This window comes from Osmerus eperlanus, chromosome 15 (assembly GCF_963692335.1).
Source record: "Osmerus eperlanus chromosome 15, fOsmEpe2.1, whole genome shotgun sequence".
In the NCBI taxonomy this organism is placed as follows: Eukaryota; Metazoa; Chordata; class Actinopteri; order Osmeriformes; family Osmeridae; genus Osmerus; species Osmerus eperlanus.
In genome coordinates this window covers 7,280,674-7,305,857 of record NC_085032.1, presented here as the reverse complement: position 1 = coordinate 7,305,857, position 25,184 = coordinate 7,280,674, and the positions used below count along the sequence as shown (strand labels likewise).

At 50.9% G+C, this 25,184-nt stretch overlaps 3 protein-coding genes across 5 annotated transcripts in view; 2 read left to right on the top strand and 1 right to left on the bottom strand.

Moving 5' to 3' along the window:
• Positions 1–17,660, top strand: part of LOC134035154 (rho GTPase-activating protein 21-like) — a 43,434-nt gene extending 25,774 nt beyond the window's left edge. For all 3 annotated transcript variants that reach the window (XM_062480033.1, XM_062480032.1, XM_062480031.1), the window contains 18 exons: positions 1,004–3,041; positions 6,195–6,341; positions 6,455–6,557; positions 6,639–6,681; positions 7,384–7,503; positions 7,873–8,172; positions 8,276–8,340; positions 8,443–8,579; positions 8,795–8,937; positions 9,162–9,320; positions 9,531–9,609; positions 9,846–9,919; positions 10,020–10,109; positions 10,529–10,654; positions 10,862–10,903; positions 11,260–11,365; positions 13,691–13,722; positions 14,651–17,660. In XM_062480033.1, the coding sequence (XP_062336017.1) occupies positions 1,004–3,041; positions 6,195–6,341; positions 6,455–6,557; positions 6,639–6,681; positions 7,384–7,503; positions 7,873–8,172; positions 8,276–8,340; positions 8,443–8,579; positions 8,795–8,937; positions 9,162–9,320; positions 9,531–9,609; positions 9,846–9,919; positions 10,020–10,109; positions 10,529–10,654; positions 10,862–10,903; positions 11,260–11,365; positions 13,691–13,722; positions 14,651–16,288 (5,442 nt within the window). In that variant the 3' untranslated portion in view covers positions 16,289–17,660. The remainder of the gene's footprint in view (positions 1–1,003; positions 3,042–6,194; positions 6,342–6,454; positions 6,558–6,638; positions 6,682–7,383; positions 7,504–7,872; positions 8,173–8,275; positions 8,341–8,442; positions 8,580–8,794; positions 8,938–9,161; positions 9,321–9,530; positions 9,610–9,845; positions 9,920–10,019; positions 10,110–10,528; positions 10,655–10,861; positions 10,904–11,259; positions 11,366–13,690; positions 13,723–14,650) is intronic.
• A 500-nt stretch (positions 17,661–18,160) lies between these two features.
• Positions 18,161–22,556, top strand: ggh (gamma-glutamyl hydrolase (conjugase, folylpolygammaglutamyl hydrolase)). The gene is made up of 9 exons (XM_062479543.1): positions 18,161–18,420; positions 19,206–19,314; positions 19,494–19,544; positions 19,764–19,848; positions 20,134–20,272; positions 20,584–20,690; positions 20,821–20,911; positions 21,001–21,135; positions 21,235–22,556. The coding sequence occupies exons 1-9, from the start codon at positions 18,246–18,248 to the stop codon at positions 21,351–21,353; spliced, it is 1,011 nt and encodes a 336-aa protein (XP_062335527.1). The 5' UTR covers positions 18,161–18,245; the 3' UTR covers positions 21,354–22,556.
• A 346-nt stretch (positions 22,557–22,902) lies between these two features.
• dpp6a (dipeptidyl-peptidase 6a) overlaps positions 22,903–25,184 on the bottom strand; it is an 83,864-nt gene continuing 81,582 nt past the window's right edge. Inside the window, exons 19-22 of the mRNA XM_062480344.1 lie at positions 24,534–24,592; positions 24,204–24,276; positions 24,021–24,094; positions 22,903–23,730 (exon numbers count right to left, since the gene is read on the bottom strand). Of these exons, the coding sequence (XP_062336328.1) occupies positions 23,581–23,730; positions 24,021–24,094; positions 24,204–24,276; positions 24,534–24,592 (356 nt within the window). The 3' untranslated portion in view covers positions 22,903–23,580. The remainder of the gene's footprint in view (positions 23,731–24,020; positions 24,095–24,203; positions 24,277–24,533; positions 24,593–25,184) is intronic.

Sequence of the window (25,184 nt, the reverse complement as noted above, 5' to 3'; positions counted from 1 at the left end):
GCCAGTTTCCCTGGCAGGGCTGGATGTTATTTGAGTAGTTTCTGCTGGCGTCCTGGGTGTGCCAGGGTAGGGAGGGTGGCATGCTGACCGAGGTAGAGTTAGCGGGCCAGGGCAGGAGACGGCCTCCGTTCAGCTTCTCCTCGTGTCTCCGTGTTGGCACCACACGCCCGCAGGTGGGTAAGCCTCCACCTTAAGCCTGCCTCAAGGGTTATTCTGGGCCTTGGCCCTCTGCCCTCTTTCTTTCTGTCTATCTCTCTCTCTTACTCTCTCTCTCATTCTCTCTCTTACACTCTCGCTCTTACTCTCTCTCTCTCTCTCTCTCTCTCTCTCTCTCTCTCTCTCTCTCTCTCTTACTCTCTTACTCTGTCACTTTATGTCTCTCTTCCTTCTTCTCGCTCCCTTTCTCTCTTTCTCTTCCCTCTCGCGCTCTCTCTTTCTCTTGCCTTCTCTCACACCCTGACAAAACACACATCTGTTTTACAATCAGATTATTTTTTGTAGGCGTATAACTGGAGGTCACATGACCTCTTCACCACTGTCCCTCGCTATTGGATGTAGAGAGGGTCTGGGGGAGGGGCTTGATTTGTTTTTGGCTTCCAATTACATTGTCTGAGTGATTGGGTAGGTTTATGAGTATATTTGATAACACAGGCTAGAGGGTTATGTGTCGTGGTAGTCTAACTATGTTATGCTAGCAGTGGCCTAACTCTACAGGGCCAATTTGACAGAGAAACAGGAGTTGTATCACTTCCTCTGTCCCTGGTCATTAATCTGTGCACAGCTGTGTGTTTCTTAACACTGGCAGTAGTCCAGTTCAGTATCCCGAGGATTGGCTGTGATTGGTGCAGGGCTAGCGTGCTGTCATAGTGTACAGGCGACGGTGCAGTATCGCAGCGAACAAAAACCCCTGTCCAAGACCCCGAGTCATGTTCCCTGAGGTGTTATGTCAGGAATTCCTGCTTCTGCAGCCGTAGTAACCTAACGCCCCTGTGTATTCTCCCAGGCCTACTCTCAAGATGCATACCTCAAAGGAAACGAGGCGTACAGCGGAAACGCCCAGAACATCCCCGAGCCTCCGCCCATCTGCTACCCGAGGATAGAGACCAAGGTGCCGGGCATGGCCCAGGCCCCGGACGCCTCCCCCTCCCCCGTGCCGGCCCAGGGCCCCAGCAGGCGGCCGCCGTCCAAGCCCAGTCCCTCGGAGGCGGGCTACCGCCTGGAGGTCCTCGACCCCCCGTCCCCCCCGACCCCCGTCCCCCCCAAGACCCAGACGGTGGCGTGTGTGTGCAGCGATGGCGTGAGGACGCCCGCGGCGGCGTCTCCAGACGCGGTGGACAGAGGCTCCCGCTCGCTGCGGGCCGGACCCAGCCACAGGACAGAGGAGAACCGGTACCCTGTACCCCCGGAGGCTGCCTCGGCCAGACCCAGACCTCTCCTGGGGAAACCAGGGAGCCCTTCCCTGTTCCCCTCCTCCCCAGGGTCCAGACCCGTCTACCCTGACACTCACCCCTCGCCCTCCCCCTCCCCTCTCCGAACCCCTGTCACGCCCGCGGGGGGCGACGCCTTCACCCCTACCCCCTCGCCCTCCCTCTACTCCCCCTCCCCCCCTCCCCCCTCGCCCTTCCTCTACTCCCCCTCCCCCCCCGCCCCCGCCACGCCCAGCCCCTCCCCCCACAAGAACATCGACTGGCGCAACTACACCACCTACAAGGACTACATCGACGCCAGACGGCTGCACACCTACGGCTGCCGCACCATCCAGGAGCGCCTGGACAGCCTGCGGGCCGCGGCCAATCCCAACGCGGCGTACGCCCAGCAGGCCCCGCCCCCCGCCGGCACCCAGCAGCGCGTGGCTTCCGGGTCGCAGTTCCGGCGGAGGAGCGCCTCTCACGACCGCGGGGCCTGGGCGGTGTCGGGAGGGGGCGTGGCCGTACCGCTCCGCTCCGCCTCCCAGGAGAGTCTAGGAGGGGCTGTTGGGGACCCGGGAGCCACGCCCATAGACTGGTCCCGGAGCTCCTCCCAGGACGCCCTGCCCTGCGCCGCCCCGGTGGGAGGGGCCAAGCCACGGGCTCGCTCCTGCGACTACCTGGGCCGGCAGGGGGAGGCTGGGGGTGCGGTGCCCGGGGAGAGAGGGGGTGTCGGGGGACGCTCCCAGCTGGAAGACAGGCTGCTGCTGTTCCGGGGGGAGGAGGCCAGAGCCAGCAGACAGGGGGCGGTCCTCAGAGCTCTACCCCAGCCACACAGGACCTCGGCTGGGGTGGAGGCGGAGGCGGAGGGCAGAGGGGGTGCCGGGGCAGGGCTGGCGGTAGTCGCTCCGGCGTTCTCTAAAGGTGCCTCGGAGCCTGCGTTAACCTCCAGGACGGACAGCCTGACACACACAGCCTTGCCTGCTCCTAGCAGGCCCTCTCGACTGCCCGTCAAGAACCCCCCTGCGGACCCCTCGCCTGCCTTATCCCACGGCAACACCCCCGGCAACAACAAGACCACAGACCCGCTCAAAGACCAAAGACACATCGCCATGGGCAACCACCTGGGCCACGCCTCGCCCCTGCAGCGCCTCCATCTCCGGGGGCGGGCCGACAGCCTGCAGGAGGGCAGGCAGGGGGCGGGGCTCAGCCTCAGGTCCTCCTCCTGCTCCGGCCCCTCCAAGACCCCCGTCCAGAAACAGCTGCCGGCCGGCTCCGCCCCCAACGGAGCCCTGACCCTCGGGCCAAAGGTCAAAGAGGGCGGCTCCGCCCTCCCGGTCCGGACCAATGGGAGTCCGGGCGAGGGCGTGGAGGGCCTCGACGCCACGGTGGTGGTGTTGAGGAGGGAGCGTCTCTCCGGGCCGACGCCCCTCAGACACCCCTCCTACATCCTGGCTGTCAACGACCACGAGGGAGGGGCGGCGGCGCGGCCTCCGTCCAGGGTCCTGGAGGCCGGGGGGTCGTTGCTGGCGGGGGAGGCCCAGGGAGAGGGGCAGGGGAGGAGGCTGGCAGACCAGAGGAAGGCGTCCTGGTCCAGTAACCTCGGCGACTCGCTGGACTCCATCCCCTTCATCGGTAAGAGCCACGCGCACCCTGCACTTCCTGTTTCCCTTCCTTTTGTCACCGTTACCCGTTACCATGACGAGAGCTCTCTATAACAGAGGCTCTAGGGAAGTGGGGGCATAGTTTATGTTTTTGTGTGTGTGCTTGTGTGTGCATATGTGTGTATATTAATCAGATAAGTTGGTGGCACGCAGCCAAACAGGTAATACACTAGACAGTACGCAACTTCTAGCCTAAATCATTGGAGGGGATCTTGCTAGTGTATGATTCAGCCTTTATTAACACAACTCCTGTATCTGGTTCTTCCTGCCCTCAGGGAGGTGTGGGAGTGTCTGTGTGTGTGTGTCTGTGTGTGTGTGTGTGTGTGTGTGTGTGTGTGTGTGTACAGTGTGTGTGTGTGTGTACAGTGTGTGTGTGTGTCTGTTATGATAACATGTTAATCATTATTGATATTGTCTCCTGGATGGGGGGCTGGCTACAAGCAGGCTGTTAAGATGATTGTTGTTCTTGTCCTGTTAGCTCGCGTGTGAAGACATGACAGCTGTGTATGTAACCCAGAGACAAGCGCTCCTCTGTTCTACAGCACGGCACACTCAGAGTGCGAGTGAAAATGGACAGTATGTTTATGATTAGATGTCATCTTCAGGGAGCCTCCTATGGCATTGTATGCTGTAGGCTAATTTCAAGGCAGTGAAACGAGAATTTGGATATTGGCCTGTTATCACAAAATACACACAGATATCAAGCCACAGTACAATGACTTCTACTGTGTGTGTCCTTTAAGTTAGACACTGTTTAACCAGAACAACTTGTCAATGTGTAGCGCTTAAACACTTAGTAATAAGCCACAATGACTGCAGAGGGTGTCGGTTCGGTCATAAGTCAAAAGTTAGACACTTCAACGAGAACGGCTTGTCAATTCATCAGGCTTTAGAGCGCCTAAAGACTTATTAACATCTGCCGTTTGAGTCTGAAACATTGCTCCATGAAGACAGCGAGGAGAGTGTTGCTTTTGGAGAGCAGGGTATGTTCTGTTCCTCCTGGGTTCGTACAGGCGGAGAGCTGGTGTGTGTGTGTGTGTGTAGCACGTCTGTGGAGATGTTAGTAGTCTGTGACTGCCTCGCAGGGAGCCATGCTCTGAGAGGTTAAACACTTTTGGCATCTTGACATCAGGTGGGGGGTTATGTGACACTGCTCAGGGGAAAGTGACGGATTCACCTTTTAATATGATACTCGCGCGCGCGCGCGCACACACACACACAGAGCATAACAGAGGCACACACACACTTACACACACTATTGTGTGTGTAAGTGTCTATTCAGAAAGGTTATTTTCATCTCAATTGCTGTTGAAACTGGGAAACGTGATAGCAGTGCTCTCCTAATGGTCTGTGACATAGCTGAGAACATTCCTGCAGTGACCTCCTTCTCTCAGATTTCATAATAACCTCCACCAGCCCAGCAACAACGGCTGAACAGTACGTGTCTGCTAGACATGCTGAACTGTACAGGGAGGTGAACAGGCCTCTGAAGCTGTACTGTACTATGCAAATGTTCGAGATGGTTTCTCAACCACTTAAAGACGTTTGTTTGTTTTTTTCCCCCGAGAGAACCTCAGATGTTCGTAATTACAGGGGCCGGACCTTCGGAGCTGTCAGATAGGAATGGGTATCGAATTTTGTTTGTTTATGCCGTTGTATTTATTTATTTGTAATTGACGTTGAGGTATTTGCTCTGATTAGGCTCGGCTGTGGTTCTTGTGATTCACGTGTTCGAGACAAACCCAGCCTGACCTTAACCACCCCGACCTTAACCACCCCATCACCTGGGGTCGTTCCTTTGACGACTCACCCTCCTCTAGTCAGCAGAGATCACCACCGAGGGGTTATATACCTTCATATATAGGAAGATATATATCTATATATGTAAGAAAGGCTGCATCGCTCCTTGCAGGGAAATTCGATGTCTGGTTGTCGAGGGAGCGATCTGGGAGGTGGTGTTGAGGGCCGGGAAAAGAAAGTGGCATGTGGCAATCGGGGTAGAGTGGGGAAACGAGATCAGATGGTTCATATTCATCTGAGCAGTCGTATGGGGGGTGTTTCGCTTGCGGTGCGCGCAGGAATGTAATCTCCAGGACTTGCTTGTTGTTTTAGCAGGATTTCTGTGTAGCGGCGTCGTGGGTGACACTCCTGAGAGCTCGCTGGAGTTCAGGCCGCTGGAGTTCACAGCGAGTTACGACACAGAGGCATGATTTGACTTTAGCCGAGAAGAAACCGCTAGCAATCTTGGTAACGGTCCAACGCATTTACTGGAATTCCAATCACTCTTTCCCGCAGGGGTTTTGATCGACATATGTGTGCTCTTATAAAACTTTGAGAGAAGGAGCAACACAGGAGGCAGAGAGAGAGAGAAACGGAGAGATATAAAGAGAAAGATGGAGAGACCGATACAGAGACATTCATAGTAGCATTGTAACATGTTGCATCAGAGCTGATGGCTGTCTGGCTGCAGGTGAGCTGGTCTTAGTCATCCGTCTGCCAGGGAAGCAGAACTGGAACCATCCAGACCAGGTTCACCGCTGCTTGTTTGTTCAAGGGTTGTTCATCTGGGTGGTATCTCTCTCTGAGATACGGCCTGTCATCGTCTGAGATACGCAGTGCCAGCTCACATCCCTACTTGTGTGTGTGTGTGTCAGGATGTGAAATACAGTACGTGTACGTGGTACATGATGCGTCTGTTCTACAGTGTGTGTGTGCGAGGCCGTGTGTGTGTGTGTGTGTGTGTGTGTGTCGAAGGTGTGAACCACAAACTACAGTCTAGGGATTTGCAACATCCTAGCGACAGACTCCCGTGAACACACCTCTCTTTTCAGTACGAGCCCCGTCTCTCTGCTGATCTATACCGACTGTGTGTTTAGAAACCGCTTATCTGAGCATTTGTATTTTATTGCGGTCGCTTGCTGCGCTAGTTTGTGTCATTAAGGTGAGATTAGGAGCCTCTCTCAGAGACAAGGCCTGACTGTGTTCAGGTGTGATGTAAAGCCAGGCAGAGACGATCCAACCACTTCCTGTTCGTGTGTGTCGACATGGGAGGGAATTATTAATCATCACATTAGCGGTATTGGCTGGTCAGTTCTAGAAGTTTCTATGTGTCGCCTGTCCCCAGATGAACCGTCCAGTCCCAGCATGGACCTGGAGGCCACTCACATCACGGCGTCGGCGGTGATATCCGGAACCCCCGTCATCACCACCATCTCCCCCAGCCCCACGTCGCCCTCCCCTCTCATTCGTCGACAGCTGTCACATGACCAAGGTGAGGCCGTCCCATTCGGCTGTCCTGTCATATCTTTGGACACGGCGAGGTCATCGGTTGATGTGATTGGTCGTCATCTTTTTCTTCTGTTTTCCTGGTGTACCTCCCGATAGACTCTCTGCGGCTCACAATCATCGACTCGGATTCTGGTACCAAAACGGAGCGATCCAAGTCCTGTGACGAGGGCCTGGATAACTACCGCGAGGAGGGCCTAGGGTAAGACCTTCACTGACAAGACCCCTCATGGACTGACAATGAGTGACATGAGTGTTAATGCTCCTGTGTGCTTCTCTGTAGGAGGTCCATACAAGAGGTCCCTGGGCTGAAAGGCCTCAGGAAGGTGAGTCCGACCTCCACACCGCTCTGCCAACACAAGACAAGCCTCTACCCCCCCTCTCCTCTCCTCCTCCTCTCCTTTCTTTTCCTCCTCTCCTCCTTTCTTCTCCTCTGCCCCCCTTCTGTCCATTCCGCCTCGCCCTCTCTCTATTCTATTCCCAAAAATAGCATTCATTCATTCCTTCCCGTCTGGATCCACCCCGTCTTGGTTATTATCGGCCTGTTCTGGGGTGAGGTTTGGATGAGCGCTCAGCTCACCACTCTGAAGATAAAAGCCGCTTGCCTGAGGGACTGGTATAGGTAGTCCTCAGAGCGGTCGTATGGAAAGCAGGGCCGCCTAAAAAACCAAGGAGGACGCCTTTGTAAATCCAGGGACCTAGTTTGAATGCATTTTCCGCGTGTCCTGTGTGTTGGACCTGGCTGGGATGTAACGTCCGTGGCCTTGTTTTTACGTTTACCTTTGTGGGAGACCAGAATTCCCCACAAGGATGGTAAGCTATCATTGCTATTTCTAGGGGGTTAGGGTTCGGCTTAGTGTTGGGGTTAGAATGACAGTAAGGGTTGGTGTTAGGGATAGTTTTAAAGTTCAAGTTAGGAGTGGCTAAGGGGAGGTTTAGATTAGGGTTAACTGGATTTCTAACAGACTGAATTCTGGGTCCCCACAAGGATAGATAGACCAAACTGTGTGTGTGTGTGTGTGTTGTAGGCAGTGGACCGGTCTTCTGAAGATTCTGGATCCAGGAGAGATTCTTCCTCAGATATCTTCAGCGACGCCACCAAGGAGGGCTGGCTGCACTTCAAGCAGCTCAACTCGGACAAGAGCAAGGTGTGTGTAGCGCACACACACCCTCACATAAGACCTGTCCCGATTGAAGTTGTGTGTCAAGGAAAACCTTCAGGCTAACTGACGTGGTTCGTAAATAGTGACACAAGGATTATTTTTTTTTAATTACTGTGTGTGTGAGAGAGAGAGAGAGACAGACAGACTAATAGTAATACTGTATACTGTAACATGTTGCATCAGAGCTGTCTGACTGCAGGTGAGCCGGTCTTAGTCACAGAGAGACACCTTTAGTCAGAGAGAGACCTTCATGCTGTTCATCAAGCACTCTCAGCCCAGATGGATCAAAGCCGTGTCAGTTAGACAGGTTGTGTGATGCGACCCTGTCTCTCTCTCTCTCCCCTGGGACTGCAGCGGGCGGGCGGAGGGATGCGTCCGTGGAAACAGATGTACGCCGTGCTGCGAGGCCACACCCTCTGCCTGTACAAGGACAAGAAGGAGGGGCTGGCCCACGCCAACGCCCAGGCCGAGGTGGAGCCCCAGCCAATCAGCATCAAGGCCTGCCTGATTGACATCTCCTACAGCGACACGAGACGCAAGAACGTGCTGCGCCTGACCACGTCGGACTGCGAGTTCCTGTTCCAGGCGGAGGACAGGGAGGACATGCTGGCCTGGATACGGGTCATCCAGGAGAACAGCAACCTGGATGAGGAGGTGAGGACACACACACACCTCAGTAGAACATTCGATAGCGTCACTTCTGCATGACCTCTGACCTAATTTCTCCCCCCCCCCACCCCCCCGTGTCTATTTTTAGAACTCCGTCTTCACCAGCCGGGACCTCATTAGTCGCAAGATCAGAGAGTACAACACCTTGATGAGGTGAGCGTGAGGAGCCTTGCTTCCTCCACACACACACACACACTCTGGCTAAATCTATGTGACGTTCTTCTTACTGTCTGTGTCTGTGTGTGTGTGACCCAGTCCGACGGGCAGTAAGACAGAGCCTTCTCCCAGACCGTCTCGCCAGTCCCTCAGCATCAGACACACCCTGCTGGGGGGGAAGCAAGCCTCCAGCCCCATCTCCCCCAATACCGAGGACAGGAGGAACGTGCACAAAGGTAGCACACACACACACACTGTTTCATGGTACCTTTTATTTATATGACACATTCTCTTTCTGTTGACACGTATATGAACTATAAGGATATGTGTGTATCTGTCACCCAGAGTGGGACTTCATACAGCATGAATTCCTTTTCGTTATTGCATTGTGAAACCCGCTGGTTGTTGTCATGTGAAGAATATAAAACTGGTGTGTGTGTGTTCCTCCTAGATGACACGAGCCCGCCCAAGGACAAGGGGACGTGGAGGAAGGGCATCCCTGGTCTGATGAGGAAGCCCTTCGAGAGGAAGCCCTCTCCGGGGGTCACGTTCGGGGTGAGGCTGGACGACTGCCCCCCTGCCGTCACCAACAAGGTACGGCTCCATTCTGGAAATAGGGGGGAAAAAAAAGGGTTTCCATTACAAGTGAAGTTAGTGTTTGAGACAGAGGATGATCGGTTCCTCAGTGTGTGTGAGGGGAGTTCTGGTGTGGACATACAGTACTGTATCAATACATGGATGCTTTCTGTCACGCGTATGGCGTGAAGTGAAGCTCAGGTACTTGCCTGACCAGCTCCCGTGTGGTCCTGTCCCTGCAGTTTGTCCCCCTGATCGTGGAGGTGTGCTGTCACCTGGTGGAGGAGAGGGGCCTGGAGTACACGGGCATCTACAGGGTGCCCGGCAACAACGCCGCCATCTCCAACATGCAGGAGGAGCTCAACAACAAGGGCATGAACGACATCAACATCCAGGATGACGTGAGGCGCCTCACTCTCTCCTTGCTTTCGCTCTCTTCCTCGGGCTCTCTCGTCCCCTCTCGCTCTGACTCACTCTCTGCCTGCTCCTCTCCTTCTCTCTATCCCTTCTTTCTCCCCCCCTTCATCTCTCTCCCTCCTTCTCTTCACCTCCTTTTCCCCCCCTCTCATGTCTCCATGTTTTCTAAACTCTTGTCCTCCTCTCGTTGACAGAAATGGAGGGACCTGAATGTTATCAGCAGTTTACTCAAATCCTTCTTCCGAAAACTTCCAGAACCTCTTTTTACTAATGGTGAGCATCCTACAACCTTTCATCTGAAGTCTCTAAGTTTGTATTCAAATATGGAGCTAGTTTGCCACCTAGTGGGCAAATGTTAAACCTACACCTACTCACAAACAAAAAGAGTTTATTGTAGAAAATACTTATTCCTCAGAGAAAATGCATCCTGTTTTTGAACTGGCTAATAGCAAAGTTAGTATTGTAATTTAACCATAGTAAATGTTTGTATTTTTCTTTCTGCCCTGTAGATAAATATGCAGATTTCATAGAGGCCAACAGAACAGAGGATCCAGTAGAAAGACTGAAAGTGTTGAAGAGGCTGGTGAGTTTAAACGGACGCATCTTTCCTCATGATCACACTGGGACTCCTCACCATGCACCACAGATGATGATGCCATCTCGCCGCAACCTTTTCCCTGCAGCTTCACGAGTTACCAGACCACCATTACGAGACCCTCAAGTTCCTCTCAGCCCACCTCAAGACTGTGGCGGAGAACTCGGAGAAGAACAAGGTACGGTCACAGCATTTTTGGGGGGTCAGATGGCTGAGCGGTTAGGGAATCGGGCTATTTATCAGAAGGTTGCCGGTTCGATTTGTGCCAATTGACGTTGTGTCCTTGGGCAAGGCACTTCACCCTACTTGCCTCGGGGGAATGTCCCTGTACTTACTGTAAGTCGCTCTGGATAAGAGTGTCTGCTAAATGACTAAATGTAATGTAATCTTTCCTAGAACTGTGGCAAGGGACATGTTTAGTATAAAACATGGAGGGGTGGGGGGGGGTAGAATGTGAGGTTGTTTTTGGGGTTTTGGGTACGCTGCCGTATTTGTGCATCACGAAGCTCACCCAAACAAAAATATGATATTTAATTTTCTGTAAAATCCAAGTTTCATATTCCCCATTCTCTGTTCCCTGTTCTGTCTTGCTGTCAGATGGAACCCAGGAACCTGGCCATCGTGTTTGGCCCGACCCTGGTCAGGAGCTCTGAGGACAACATGACCCACATGGTGATCCACATGCCTGACCAGTACCGCATCGTAGAGACCCTCATCCAGCACGTGAGTTCTCCTCCCTCCTGGACTCCTCTCAGCCTTGTCACCTCACCCAGGAACACCGGCTCAAGTAGCAACGCTACGCTAATGCAGCAACGCTAAATCCTTAAAGTAACAGTTGGTGTGGTTACAGTAACGCTGGTTATTGTCAGGCTTTGGTTTGTTTCCATGCCACATCGTTATAGTAACACCATCTCCTTTGGTCTCTTCTAGTACGACTGGTTCTTCACAGAGGATGGTGACGGAGAGCCTGTGGTAGGTGTAGACAGTAGGGGTGGGGGGAAAAATCGATTCACATATGAATCGCGATTCAGTCTTCTAGCGATTCACATCGATTCACAAATTTCCAAAATCGATTTTCTATTATTGAATTTTTTTTGTGTAAGTATACCGAAATTTGATACAAAATTGAGAATCCATTTTTAATCGAATCGTGACCCCCAAGAATCGATTCGAATCGTGAGGTACCAAAAGAGTCCCACCCCTAGTAGACAGCATCCCTTCCACCACGTCACAACCCATCTAACTCTCTGTGGAAGAGCTTTAATCACATCCTCCCTCGGCGGAACCTTCCGGCCTTAAGCGTCCCGTTGTGTCCGTGCCTCCCGCAGACGCTGTCCCGGCAGGAGAGCGCGGTGGAGTCTCAGCCGGTACCCAACATCGACCACCTGCTCACCAACATCGGGCGGACGGGAGCCTCGCAGGGGGAAGTTTCAGGTAACGTGTGGTCTGGACCAGACCAGCGCTGTGGTGGGTCAACCTTCCTCTGTCTAAGCTAGCTTGGCCCCGATCGCCACGGCGAGGCTGGGGTGAGACCTGTGTTTCCTCAGCTGGGATTCAGTCCGTGTCATGCTGTGAGCTTATCTTGATGAGTCCAAGCTGGCTTCCTCTCTGAAGCGCTTCCTCAGGCTTCATTTGCTTTTGACATGACGAGAGTGAAATGTTTCTGGCTTAATCGCGACTCCTGGCGCCTGTGTGGGTTTAGGAGGCAAATTGTCTTTGGTCTTTTCTCTAGCTGGGTTTCATAGCTCCAAATGGTCAAAAGGCCAAAGTAGTTTGTCTCATCCCCCCCCCCCCCTCCCTCCCCGTTCATTTGTCTTTGTTTGAGAACTTGGTGTCTGTTTCTCCGTTCTTATTCTTTCAGCTTCGGAAGGTTCTTCCGTCTCTTCTTTCATTTCTTTGTTCGTCTTATCCTTTCGCTCCTTTTTACCCCCTTTTGTTTCTTCTTAAAATCCACCGGGCTGTCTACTGCACCCCCCCCCCCCCCCCCCTTGCCTACTGTTGCACTAACACGGCATGTTCTTTCCCAAAAGACCACAAAAGCGAGGCACAAAGCCAAAGACGACCCTCTGATCCCTCTGTCTGTAGTGAGGCTCTGTCGGGTGTCGTAGAGGCCGAGCACTCACACATACATGATCTTGACACAGGCCACGTGGGAGGAGCCTATCACACCGCGATGTCTCTGATGGACTCTATAATGTCCGTGATGGACAGCTGGGACTGTAGGAAGAAGCAGGACTGTTGCCCTCACTGTAGCTGCCTAGTCTGCCGAAACCCTCGCGTCTCCTGAGCTCCCAACAGAGAACCAACCAAAGAGGAGAAACAGCGAGGTACAGGTGGCAGGGGGGCGAAAAGAAACAAACCGAAAACCCTTCCTTCGGAGGCGGACGCCGAGCGCGTCCGAGGCGACAGCGGGGGTTGGGGCGGGGTCGCGCAGGGTACCGTACGTACGGCGGGGGCAGGGTTGTGTATCCGAGCATGCCTGACGCCGTGCCGCTGTCTGACAGCCTCTCCCTGCTGTGTCTCCTTCACTGTCTCGCAAGCTACCCGCCGGGAGAGATAGCCATGGTACTGTATGGACCCTTAGATGTCTACCTCACCAGTCAACCTGCACTCACACACACTGCGCCCCCCCATCTGTCTGAAAGGGGCGTGGAGGGGGGCTTGGCTATGTCACAAAGGTTCTAGTCACAGTCTAGTACAAATTTAGCTTCTTTTTTTTTGGTTTTGGTATATACCCATGAGTACGCCAGGAGACTTCAAATGTGAAATGCATTACAGGACAGCAGTTGGATTCATATCAGGGTTTCCCTTGCTGACCATTCTCTCATGTAGTGTCCTCTCTGTCCATAGCTAGCCCCTCTGTGACCCCCCTGTCATGTCCAGCCCATTGGTTCGTTCCATAGCCGCCTCTGTCGTCACCGGGTCACTGTTGTCATGGCAGCACACGCCACCATCCTCTGCATTCTGTGCCGTCTCATCTAGAATTCTCTCTCTCTTCTATGTCACGGGCACCTCCCGTCCCACACATACACAGTAACACACAGATCTAGCTGTGAGTATGTACGACGAGGGAATGAACGTGTTAGCTCTCCTATCAACGTTTTTTTTGGGGGGGGGTCAGATGAGTAATATAGCTACATTTGTTTTTGTTTACTATGAAGAATGAAACCCGATAGAAACTGATTGTGTGTTTCTGCATGGCACTCTCTACATCCTCCTTGTCACTCACCTGCTGGTGTACATCTTGGTCTCCCTTCATCACCACAGTTGCACTCAGTATCCTGACGTCTGTTAGTCTCCATAGACAAGTAGCCCGGTAGCCCACTGTCCTTCTGGATAAGCAAGCGTGCACTGTGGGATCTGTAAACACAGGGAAAACCAGTACATGCATACCTGTACACAATCAGAGGTGTGTGTGTGTGTGTGTTGGGGTTTGGGAAAGAACGCCTCTCTGAGGAGGCCTGGTGATCTGAGTGGACTGTAGAACCCCTGTGTGTGCATGGCCTGCGTGTCTCTGTGCTAACCCTGTCACCCTCGTAACCCTGTCACCCTCGCCCAGGACTGTCTGTGTTGTGTCTCCATCTACCATGCTCACTGCTCCTTCATGCTTCTGGTACTCTCTCTCTCTCTCTCCCCTCCCACTCTCTCTCACAGCACATATTCATGGATGTGTTTTTTGTTTGGGTGGCGTTCTCTTTCAGTGTATTTAGTCACCTACTAATATGTGCCTCTCTCTTCTCTCTGCCCCTCCTCATGCAGATTCACCGACTAGTGACTCAGCAAAGTCTAAGGTGAGTGTGTGACCGGAGCCTTCTGTCAGGCCTCGTGCTAGTGTGGGGGTGAGAGGAGGTAGGTGAGCCCGGGGCCGGATCCACACTTCCTGCTGCAGAGCCGCTCGCTCACTCCCACACAGTGGACCCTGCCTAGGCTGCACGCCAGCCAGTGTTTAGCATGTCAACACTGAACCCACCTAGGCCAGAAAGCTGCACTGGGGAACACAGCCGTTACACGTCAAACACTGACTACTTTCAAAAGGATTTCATTCATTTAATTGAATGTTTGCCTTCGAATACATTTCAAATATCACTGAATAAATTCAAATATTAAATGGATAATACATACTTGAATTGACATGTAACACTTGCATGCGTTGGGTGTCTTGCCGACACAAGACCACAGGAGGGCAGCAGGGCTCAGGCCTGGCGACGGCGAGGGCTTCGGCATTGTCGGTCTGCTGTGTCGTGGTCGCGTCGCCCTGCTTTTGGCACCAGAGCGCCCCCTGCAGGCCCCTCATCAGGCTTCTCCATGCAGGGCTGCTCTGCAGGATGGCTGCTTCAGTATCACTGCTGCTGCTGCTGCTAGCGCTGCGAGGCCGGCATGGTCACACGTCTTCCTGTCACTAATGCTCCTCTTCTCTGTCCACCTCCTTCTGTCTGTGGAGCTTTCAGAGGAACAGGTGGAGAACGGGCAGGCTGGAGGACTCAGGCAGGAGATAGAGGGAGGGGGGGTTGAGGTCGCTTTCTAGAGCTGCTGTATTTCTCTGCTCCACAAAAGAAGACATATCGTGGAGACTGTGTGTTGATTGTGTTTGTTTTCCTCTCCTTTGCTTTTCTTTGTGTCCTGCCTTCTCTCCTCTGCTCTACCTTTCTCTCTCTGCTCTACCTTCCTCACACTCATCCCCCCCCTGTCTCCGTCCATCTCCACCCTCTCTCTCTCCAGGGCTCCTGGGGGTCAGGGAAGGACCAGTGCAGCCGAGACCTCCTGGTCTCCTCCATCTTTGCTGCAGCCAGCCGCAAACGAAAGAAGCCCAAGGAGAAGCCGCAGCCTAGCAGCTCCGACGACGACCTAGACGCCGTGTTCCTCCAGAAGGAGCCCGCCGGAGCCCAGCAGAACCACCAGGAGCCCCGCGCCGGGCCGGACCACAAGACACGCGCCGAGGAGAAGGATGCCAGCTGGGGAGCTGTGGAGCTCACGCCCAAAACCAGGAAGGAGCAGCGCAACTCCTTCTTCCTGAGGGACAGGCCCTCGTCCAGGCAGCCGTCGCCGGCTCCCTCCCCCCCGCCCAAACTGTCGGCCTCCCCCAGCCCCCGCCTGCTGTCCCTGGGGAAGTCCTCCCTGTCGGACCCCCCCTCCCATCTGGAGGACACCTCCGACCTGGGCACCATCAGCTACGGGGCCTCGGCTCCCAGGGCGCGACCCAGGAAGTGGTTCTCCGGCGCGGCTCCGGACCTGGCGGGGGCGGGGGCTTCCGCGGGGGCGGAGGTGAGCTCCATCACCTCGGACTACTCCACCACCTCCTCCGTCACCTTCCTGACGGGGGCGGAGTCGAGCGCGCTCAGTCCGGAGCTGCAGTGCGGCGAGGAGGCGGACGACGAGCGCAGCGAGCTGGTCAGCGAGGGCCGGCCCACTGAGACGGACAGCGAGAGCGACTTCCCCGTGTTCGCCCACGCGGGGGGCGGAGCCCGCTCCGCCTCCGCGCAGATCCCCACTGAGCGCGTGCAGGAGGGGCCTCAGGCTGTGGCTGCGGCGGCTGACGGGTGCGGAGGCACCCCCAAACAGGAAGCACGCCGCCTGCTCCCCACCCACAGGCTGATCGAGTGCGACACGCTCTCCCGGAGGCGCTCGCTGCGCCAGAAGACGGACAGCGACTCGTCGGCGGAGGGCGGGGCCGGCGGCGGCGGCGAGGGCCGGGCGGAGGCGTCGACGCGTCTGTCCCGCGTCCTGGAGGTGATGAAGAAGGGCCGCTCCACCGGCAGCCTCAGCTCCTCCTCCCGCAGCGAATCAGAGCGCCCGGAGCCCTCCTGGCACCTGAAGATCACCGAGAGGCTCAAGCTCCGCGTGCGCTCGTCCGCCGACGACATGTTCGGCCTGGGCGCCCAGAGGAGCCGCGCCGCGCCCGATGCCCGCGGACGCAAGAAGAGCCTCCGGCGCCGGCACACCATGGGGGGCCAGCGGGACTTTGCGGAGCTGGCCGTCATCAACGACTGGAGGGAGCAGGGCGGGGTGGACCAGGCGGCGGAGCTGTCGGCCGTGGACCGCCTCAGACCCAAGTGCTCCTCCCAGGACTTCTCCATCCGGGACTGGATCGCCCGCGAGCGCTGCCGGGCCGGAGCCCCCGACTTCAGCCTGGACGAGGCCCCCAGGGCCGTCCCCGAGGATGCGGGGGGGCTGGGCCCCGAGAGGCCCTCTCCCTCGGCCTCCCCCGGCCCCCATTCTCTGCCGGGGGACAGGGTGAACGGAGGTGGAGGCGGCCTGCAGGGGAAAACCAAAGGCAGCCAGAACCTGGTGACGGACGCACACCCACACAAACTGTCTGGAGCGCAGGTGGTGCGCTCACGGTTTTACCAGTACCTGTGAAACCGCAACGGCGTGCGAGGAGAGAGAGTGCATGTGAGGAGGGAAAGAGAGAGAGATAGAGTGCATGTGAGGAGGGAGAGAGAGAGATAGTGTGGGTGAGTGTGAAAAGATTGAATGTTGATATTTTAGCTATGGTTACTGCACAATATTTTTTTTTTACAAATATATATAAATATATATATACTGTATATATACTGTACATAGTGTGTATAGTCTCCTAAGAAATGACGTTACTGGAGCAAAGCTAGGAGGTGTGTTTGTCATCTCATGCTTCTTCACTTGACTAAACTGGAACAGATATGAAACATGCACTTCCTCCTCTGAGATCGACCCCCGGCATCAGGGCTCGGAATACGACCAGAAGAAGAAGAAGTAGAATTGCTGGTTAATTGTGAATGTTTGAAAACCCCTTTGTTAGAATACTAATCAACAGAGTGTTCAAACAGCTCACTGTGCATCAACTTGATTATTACTGGAGACGGCTTCTCATTCGCTCAGCATGAGCGAATGAATGTCATCTCTGTTGACATCCCAGTTCAGTTCTGTACAATGTTACTGATATGGAGAATGTATTATTGCTCTTTTGACTAACACTATTAGTTGCTTGCTCTCATTTTAAACCCTACATGTACATATTGTTTCTGTACCTGAAGTACAATTTCTATAATTGAGAGCTGCTTTCTGAGCTGGTTGCTGCAGGAAAGGGTTTTTAGATGGGGGTTTTTGCAGTACACATTTACAGCCAGGTATTTAGCTTAAGGGGCCGGGGAGCTGTAGTGGTTTAATCAAACACGTAATGAGATCCAGTGGTGTTGTACTGAGGTGTTATGCTCCAGTCTTGATTGGTACTACATGTTGTATCCCCCCCCTAAAGTCCTATTATAGTTCGAAAATAGTACTAGTTTTTATGAACCATATTTCATTCCTCATAGAAGAAGAAAAAAGTGCCTCTTTTTTAATCGATTTCCATGGATAAGGTGCCGTGCTTTTCCCCCCACAATTGTGTTTTAAGACATGACTGAATTTCAAAGGAATCTTTAAGGAAAATACTCAATGGAACGCCATCGTCATAAAATCTATGCTTCCAATTCTAAGGCATTCCAGTCTTTCTTAGGTCTCTGGGTCCCTATGTTTCACCACAGCTTTGGAAGGTTTGTTTATATCTCCTTTCATTTGAATGTGTTTGTTTTCCTTTGTATTTTTCAATTGGAGTTAAAAGCATGGTTTCTTATGACCTCTAAAATACTTGGACAAATATTCATCTCTGAAAACAGCATGAAACCTGGACAGTAAAAGTCATGCTTGTGTACAGCGACATAAGGGTGTCAAGGCCACCCTCGAGAAACACTGGAAATAAATCTACTTTATTTGATTCTTTGTCTATTTCACTTTCTTCATGTCTAGTTTAAACTTTCAACTTTGACCTCCACATCATGGGTTATAAATATATACTTTACAAATCGTAATAAATACCACTACTGGCCAACACACCTGGAATTTGCAACTGTCATTTAAAGTACCTTATTACCTGACAAAGGAGCGTTGTCTGCATACATCAATTTGAAAGTTAGACGTTTGGCCAGTGTGCACGAAATTGTAAATATCGTTAATGTGACTGTAACTGTTTGTGAACACCTGGGGGCATCAGTGAGTCACAAAAACGTATTTCAGAATTAACAGAACTCAAATTACTTTAGGAATTATGGGTGGCGTGCAATGTAGCATGAAAACCATCTCTAATGTGTCGCAATCCGAGTTCCCGGGTCGCCTGATTAACTCAATATTTCATTTCGGATTTGTACAGTAGTGGTTGGGCTGCATACGGACTGCCCCATTCGACTGTTATGTGTGTATGTGAGCGATCGATGTTTTACGACTCTGTTGAAACGACTTCGACCGGAAGCTGTAAACAAACTTGTTTGGTACAGCCTACCACTACCTCGGTGATAACCCACCGATGTCGTTACAACACCAGCAGTTTCTTAATGTTCGGTTGACAGCACACTACTTCGGGGGTACTAGCCTACATAGTCTTGACAATATGCATATTTTTACGCTATTGTTTAATTTAGCTTTATCGGCAACTTTTCCCAGTTGCTCATCAGCCAAAAGGAACGATGCACCCATAATAGGTAGGCTACGTAATTATGTTGACTTCTACTTGCTCTTATAACGAAACCCTTGTTTCGAATCGATGATACAGATATGTTGATGTGTTTATTAAACGAGACCGAAAGACACATAGTAATGCTTTGACGAGCCTAATTGTCTAGTCATGTGCAGTAGACACTTTCTTTTCAGTGGTCCACAATGAATAGCCTAGGTTTGCATGACTGATAATGCTATGACGACACACTTAAAAGGCCATACTGACCACAAGTCCCAGTGTTATTTTACATTTGATTACAACAATATCTGCCAATGAATTTTTTTTGCTGTATATTTTGACGTTATGTAGGCAGTGGAACGAAGTCCATCAAGCTTTCTCAACAGCTATAAAATGCGTTGATGACCCTTAAAATACTAGTCATGCAGAGTAGACACTTTTTTTAACAGTAGCCTTAAATGTATTGTGCATTTTGTAATTTTCATGCTCATTATATATACGAAAAACATTCTGCTAATGAACGGTGTCTCGGAGCACGATTGTCCTAATTCGTTCATGCTACACAGAACGGGAAAACAACGTTTTTGGAGCAAGATTATTAGACGAAAAAGCGAAACACTTTGGTTAGACTACCCTATCCGTAATCCTAACCCTAATTTTTACCCAGCATGAAAAGATACACGCTCCCTTCTCAAATGCATGTGTTTGAACTGAGTCGTACTGCACAGTGTTCAATATAAATTCAACAGAATACAGAACAAGCTTCCTCAGCCCTTTTGAGTGTTGACGCTTCTCTACCTGTTCTCACAGGGGTGTTGGCCCAGGAGGTGTTTGAACCTCAGCCTCACATGACGTCGTACATTGCGGCATCCTACGTCAAGTTCTTGGAGTCAGCCGGAGCAAGGGTGGTCCCTGTGATGTAAGTCCGTTATAGATGTCATGTTAACGTATGTCAGTCACATACATGGCATGACAACAATATTGCTAATAATTAATTATGCATCATGTAATGCTTCTGCTAAATGAATGTGTCAGTACATATACTAGCATCTGGCTGGTATGATGCTGCTTGGTTTTAATGTCCTCTCAATCCCAAAGGGTTAACCAGACACTGGAGGAATACAAATCGCTCTTCAACTCACTCAATGGGTAAGGATCAACACTCAACTCCATATTATTCTTTCTATGGAGAAAGTCCACCGAGCACATGTTGTATAGTGCAGTAAAGACTTAACAGGCATGTGTTGTTACTCGTAAAAAATGAAATGTGCCACCGTCCATAAAAGCCCTGAGGGGAAGGGTCAAGGTTCAGCTAAGGCCTTCAGGGTGTGGTATCCTGAGGGTCAAGGTTCACCTGTGTGCCTGCAGGGTGCTGTATCCCGGAGGAGGGGTCAGCATCGTGTCGTCGGGATATGCCACGGCGGCAAAAATCTTCTATGAGCTCGCCATTGAGGTAGACATATTACATTATATTAATAATAATAAAGGAATCAAGGTAGGAATATATTACAGTATAATAAATATACATAGGAGACGATGGAGGAATATTACAGTGAAAATGATGAGAATTATACAGTTGAAGGATTTATGGAGTGCAGCCTTACCCAATCATGATCCCTTCATTTGAATCAGGTGTGTTGGACGGAAACATCTAGATCGCATGGGGGGCCCTGAGGACCAGGATTGAAAACTACTGATGTAGAACTTCTCAGTTGTATTCATGTGTGTGTGTTTTCAGGCCAACTCTAGAGGAGACCACTTCCCCGTGTGGGGCACCTGCCTGGGCTTTGAGGAGCTGGCGTACCTGACTAGTGGAGAGAATCTCCTGTCCCACACCAACACCAGTGGGGTGGCGCTGCCCCTGAACTTCACCAAAGGTACTCTGTTGTCCACAGTCTCCTCACCCCCTGGAAGAAGGATGCCGCGTGGGGGGGGGGGGGGGGGGGGTTGCAGCCATGTTTGTTTGTTTACATGTTATTTTAAAGTGACCTTAAATCCACAGCACAGTGTCAAATTCTATATTATAGTTGACACATTCTGTAATATTCATGCAAGACAGTGGAGTTGGGCCACTCATTCCTGTGTACTTGTACTCACTACACATAGCCCATAAACCTGAAACGTTTATTCGGCATGTTTGAGGGCGAGTGGCAGGACTGTCGTGGGTAACACTTGTGGATCTTTCCAGAGTCGAGGGACGGTAGGATGTTCAAGGGCTTCCCAGCCGATGTTCTGTCTGCCTTGGCAACCGAAGCCATCACTGAGAACTCCCACCAGTGGAGTCTCACCACGGAGGTAGGACCAACACCCTCGTCCACCAGCACCACATCCTACACCGACAAAATCAGATGAAGTCAGATAATTCCATGAATAGACCTCACCTTTCAAGGGATGCATTTGAATATTTGTTGTCGTTGTGTTCCAGAGTTTTAACAGCCGTAAAGAGCTGAAGAACTTCTACAGAGTCCTGTCCACAAACACGGACGGGACAACAGAGTTTGTTTCGACGATGGAAGGTAAGACAGGACCAGAAAACTGTTAGCTGGTGAACATTTAGTACTGCATAGTCTACGTATTCGACAAGGTTATCTTTTTATTTGTCCAGCATACAAGTTTCCTATATATGGAACCCAGTGGCATCCAGAGAAAAACGCATTTGAATGGAGCCGACCCTACATCCCTCACTCTCCAGCAGCTGTCAAGACAACCTTTTACATGGCTGACTTCTTGGTCAACGAAGGTTCGGATGTTTTGTACGCCTACTTTGATTTCAGCGGAAAATGGCACACAAATATGTGCCGAGATACAATAGTCTTTTTTTTTTTACTCTTTCTTTCAGCCAGGCAAAGTTTTCACAGATTTGAGAATGAAGAGGAGGAGAAGAAGGCGTTGATATACAACTACAATCCTGTTTACACCGGAGTCAAGTCTGCTTTCGAACAAATATATTTCTTCTAATGTTTTCAGGGAACAACAAAAAGCATATATTTTTTTTAAATGCACTCAAATGTATTTTATATTGCTATACGATTATTTTGTCAATCTGTTAGTAGTTTGTATGTTTTGAAGTGGTTTTGAGGTATTTGATTAGAGGGAAGGAAACATGCAAATAACTATCTTATTGACATCGTCTTGGAGAAAAGTCAATGCGTTTTGTGTAACAATCATTCCATCAACGCCAGCATGGCTGTGAAACATCTGGAAGAAAAAAAATCACTTGGTAAAAACATAACAGTTACCAACTGCACAATGATAAAATATGTTTTTATTTGACGGTTACCTTCATGCCACATTCTATCACACAGCCATCAGTTGTATCTCGTTCTTCTTTGGAACCGAAGTTGAGGGCCCCTTGAAAACATCCTTCCTACTCTCTGGTACCAGAAAGCTTCCCTGCAGGAACATTGATTGTGAAGTCCACTCTAAATCCAAATCAGGGACCGCGACCAGCAAACAGAAATGGGTATTCAAATGTAACTTCCAAAATGCTTTATGCACAAATAACACTCATATTTAGAGACTAAAAATTATATTCGAGGAACATTTACACATCAAGTTGACGGGACAGGGATCTCAATCACGATACCACTGGAAATGTATTTATGCGACCCAGTAAGGAACATTCAAGATGTCAAAAATACTATGTTTAAGTTGAGCTACCAAGGATAGCATTGAGCTGCATATTACCTCTTAGCATGCATTGAGAACATAACACGAATGAGCATTCAAAGTCAAACAAAAAATGAAACAAAACTTCAACTTGTGCCTCTAGAATTAACTTGTCTTGCCTTTAAATTAGGTATCGAGTCAATGATCCTAGACTGATGTATGTACAAACACTACTTTTGGGCATATCCTGCAACTACACCATTGGGACAGTCACAACGTGTATGATCGCTGACACTGAAATAAGATAGGGGTAAATGTCAGTGCTTTAACAACAACAAACATTATAAAGTATGTACCGTGTGACACATCCCCAACGGTGATGACAAATAAGCTATAAAGCTGTCCTTAAAAATATTATGTCCTTGTGTTTAGAAGTTTGTACTAGATCCTTGGACACATTCTAAGTAAATACTACAGGGACTTTTTGTCCATCAGTTTGTTAGAAATTAGCCTTGTTGTATTTCCTTTGTACATTTGGATCTTAAAGTAAGGCACCGTGAACAAAACTAGTTTCTATGATTCAATGTGAATAACTGGGTATTAAACCAAGAAAATAAATGAAGGAAATATTCTATAACCACAAAACTCAGCAAGTGAGTCAATGTTAAGAAATCGTGACTCGTCTTTACACCCTTGTCTCATCTAAGCGTGTCGTTGCTGAATGTGACAGTCAGTCTATACACATCTGAAACGCGTACGTGAGGCTACGAGAAAGCTCAAAGTTCGGGACCAAGTCAAAACGCAGAAAACCATAACGTACTGAACACTGGAGTGAATGTTGTTCATGTGCTACTGTACACTGGAACATGACACACAAGCAGGACATGGAAAAGTCCTCTTCTTTTTTTTATACTATATTAAAAAATAGTAACATTGCTGCTCCCCTCATCCAGAACGCAGGCACGAGCTGCCTTCCTCACACACCACGCAGAGTCGGAACGTGAGGACGTCCCACTCCAAAGTTTGTGCTATAAAGTTTGTCCTCATCCTCACAGAGCAACTTCCAAGTTCTTCATGTGCAGTTTCCTCTCAGCTGTGGCTGGGAATCCAAGCAGCTCGTCCATCACAGACGGACCGGCTGAACTGAAGACCGCCCTCCATCCAAACAGCCTCGTCTCCATGGTTACATTTCCTGTCACGACATCAGCTGGAGGTCATTGGTCGATGGGCTCTTCTCATGCCGACTGGCTGGGATGTCATCTCCACAGACGGGAGAGGTGGAGAGGGTGAGGAGGAGGAGGGGTGAAACGAGGGATGAAACGAGCGGTCCCCTGCAGAAGGTTCTCAGGTTCATCGTTCTGACACGAAGGATCAACTCCAGGAGGAGGAGGGAGGGGGGGGGGGAAGTGAACGAAAGAAAAACGACAACTCGGGGGCGGAACCAGAGAGGAGGCTGCGTATCGTGTGTGATAGGGTGGGGGCGTTGTGCTTGTGGCGGGTGTGGGAGGTGTGAAGCTTGGGGGGGGGGGGGGGGGGGTTGAGGTTGTACGAGGGGGGGGGGGGGGGACCAGGCGGGCTAACCCTCCTCCTCGCTCTCCTCCTCCAGCCTCTCCTCAAAGCCCCTGTCTGGGAGCCTGAAGCACTCCTCAAAGAAGTTCACCAGAGACTGGCTGAGGTGCTGCCGCGTGGCCTCGCTGTGCAGGAAGTGGCCCTCGTCTGGGTAGATCTGACGGGGGGGACACACACCCAAATATATGGAATACACACACATATATATATAGAATACACATACACAAAGCATTCACACACGCAAAGTTAAACTCCCACTACTTATGTATCTTAGTGGGATTAGCTGGTATGCTAATAAAAGTCTCATGAAAGAGCGTTCTAATCTTGTCAAACGCAATGGAGACATTGTGTTGTCTAATCCTGGTGTTGCTGTTGGATCGCTCACATTCTCCTGATTTTCTGTACATCTATGTTCTATTCTAGATCTACGGGTGTGTGTCTTCTCACCTGCAGAGTGTAGTTGGCCTTCTCATTGATGAGCTGGGAGATTAATTTTGCTGTATGCTGGAAATGGACTTTCTCTACCAAGACAGAGACAAACATGTTTCATTTATAATGAAAGGAATGAATACGCTTTATTCATATTTTTTTAAAGGAAGGGGTGAGGATATAGGAAATATCCCACAGTACCATCAGCGGTTGGGTGGACGATGAGAAACTTCTTGTTGAGGAACTGGGAGGCCCTGTGGGCCAGGTTAGTCATCTGAAAAGGAAGCAATGGAGAAATCACCACCCACACACTGAATCAGGACATCCTCAACCATACATACATACATGCATACATACATATTGGAACAAAATGCTTGATTTTCAGGCTTCCCCCAACAGTGCAGACAAGTACACCAGAGAATACAAGATATTTAAACATATTTAATCTATTAACCTAGTATGTACGTTAACCATGTACAGAATTGATCCAGAATAAAATGTACGAATGTGAAATATTCTAGTGTAGCGTACCGCGTATGCCCGGGGGTCAGGCTTGGGCATGCCGAGGTAGCGCTCCGAGAAGGCAGACGCTTAAACAAACCAGGAAGAAGACGGTTAACAGGAGGAATACTGGATAGAAAAGGCGTCTCAGACAGAACATGTGGGTGTTATTCTCACATCGCAGCCCCAGGCGCTTTCATCACCTGACTGCTGCACAGAGAGCTACACTGACTGCTGCACAGAGAGCTACACTGACTGCTGCACAGAGAGCTACACTGACTGCTGCACAGAGAGCTACACTGACTGCTGCACAGAGAGCTACACTGACTGCTGCACAGAGAGCTACACTGACTGCTGCACAGAGAGCTACACTGACTGCTGCACAGAGAGCTACACTGACTGCTGCACAGAGAGCTACACTGACTGCTGCACAGAGAGCTACACTGACTGCTGCACAGAGAGCTACACTGACTGCTGCACAGAGAGCTACACTGACTGCTGCACAGAGAGCTACACTGACTGCTGCACAGAGAGCTACACTGACTGCTGCACAGAGAGCTACACTGACTGCTGCACAGAGAGCTACACTGACTGCTGCACAGAGAGCTACACTGACTGCTGCACAGAGAGCTACACTGACTGCTGCACAGAGAGCTACACTGACTGCTGCACAGAGAGCTA

Coding starts and splice junctions, on each gene's coding strand:
- ggh (XM_062479543.1), top strand. CDS start 18,246: ATGTCGTTACAACACCAGCAGTTTCTTAATGTTCGGTTGACAGCACAC. Junction 20,912..21,000: donor GTTTGTTTCGACGATGGAAG/GTAAGACAGGAC, acceptor TTATTTGTCCAG/CATACAAGTTTCCTATATAT. Junction 21,136..21,234: donor TGACTTCTTGGTCAACGAAG/GTTCGGATGTTT, acceptor TCTTTCTTTCAG/CCAGGCAAAGTTTTCACAGA.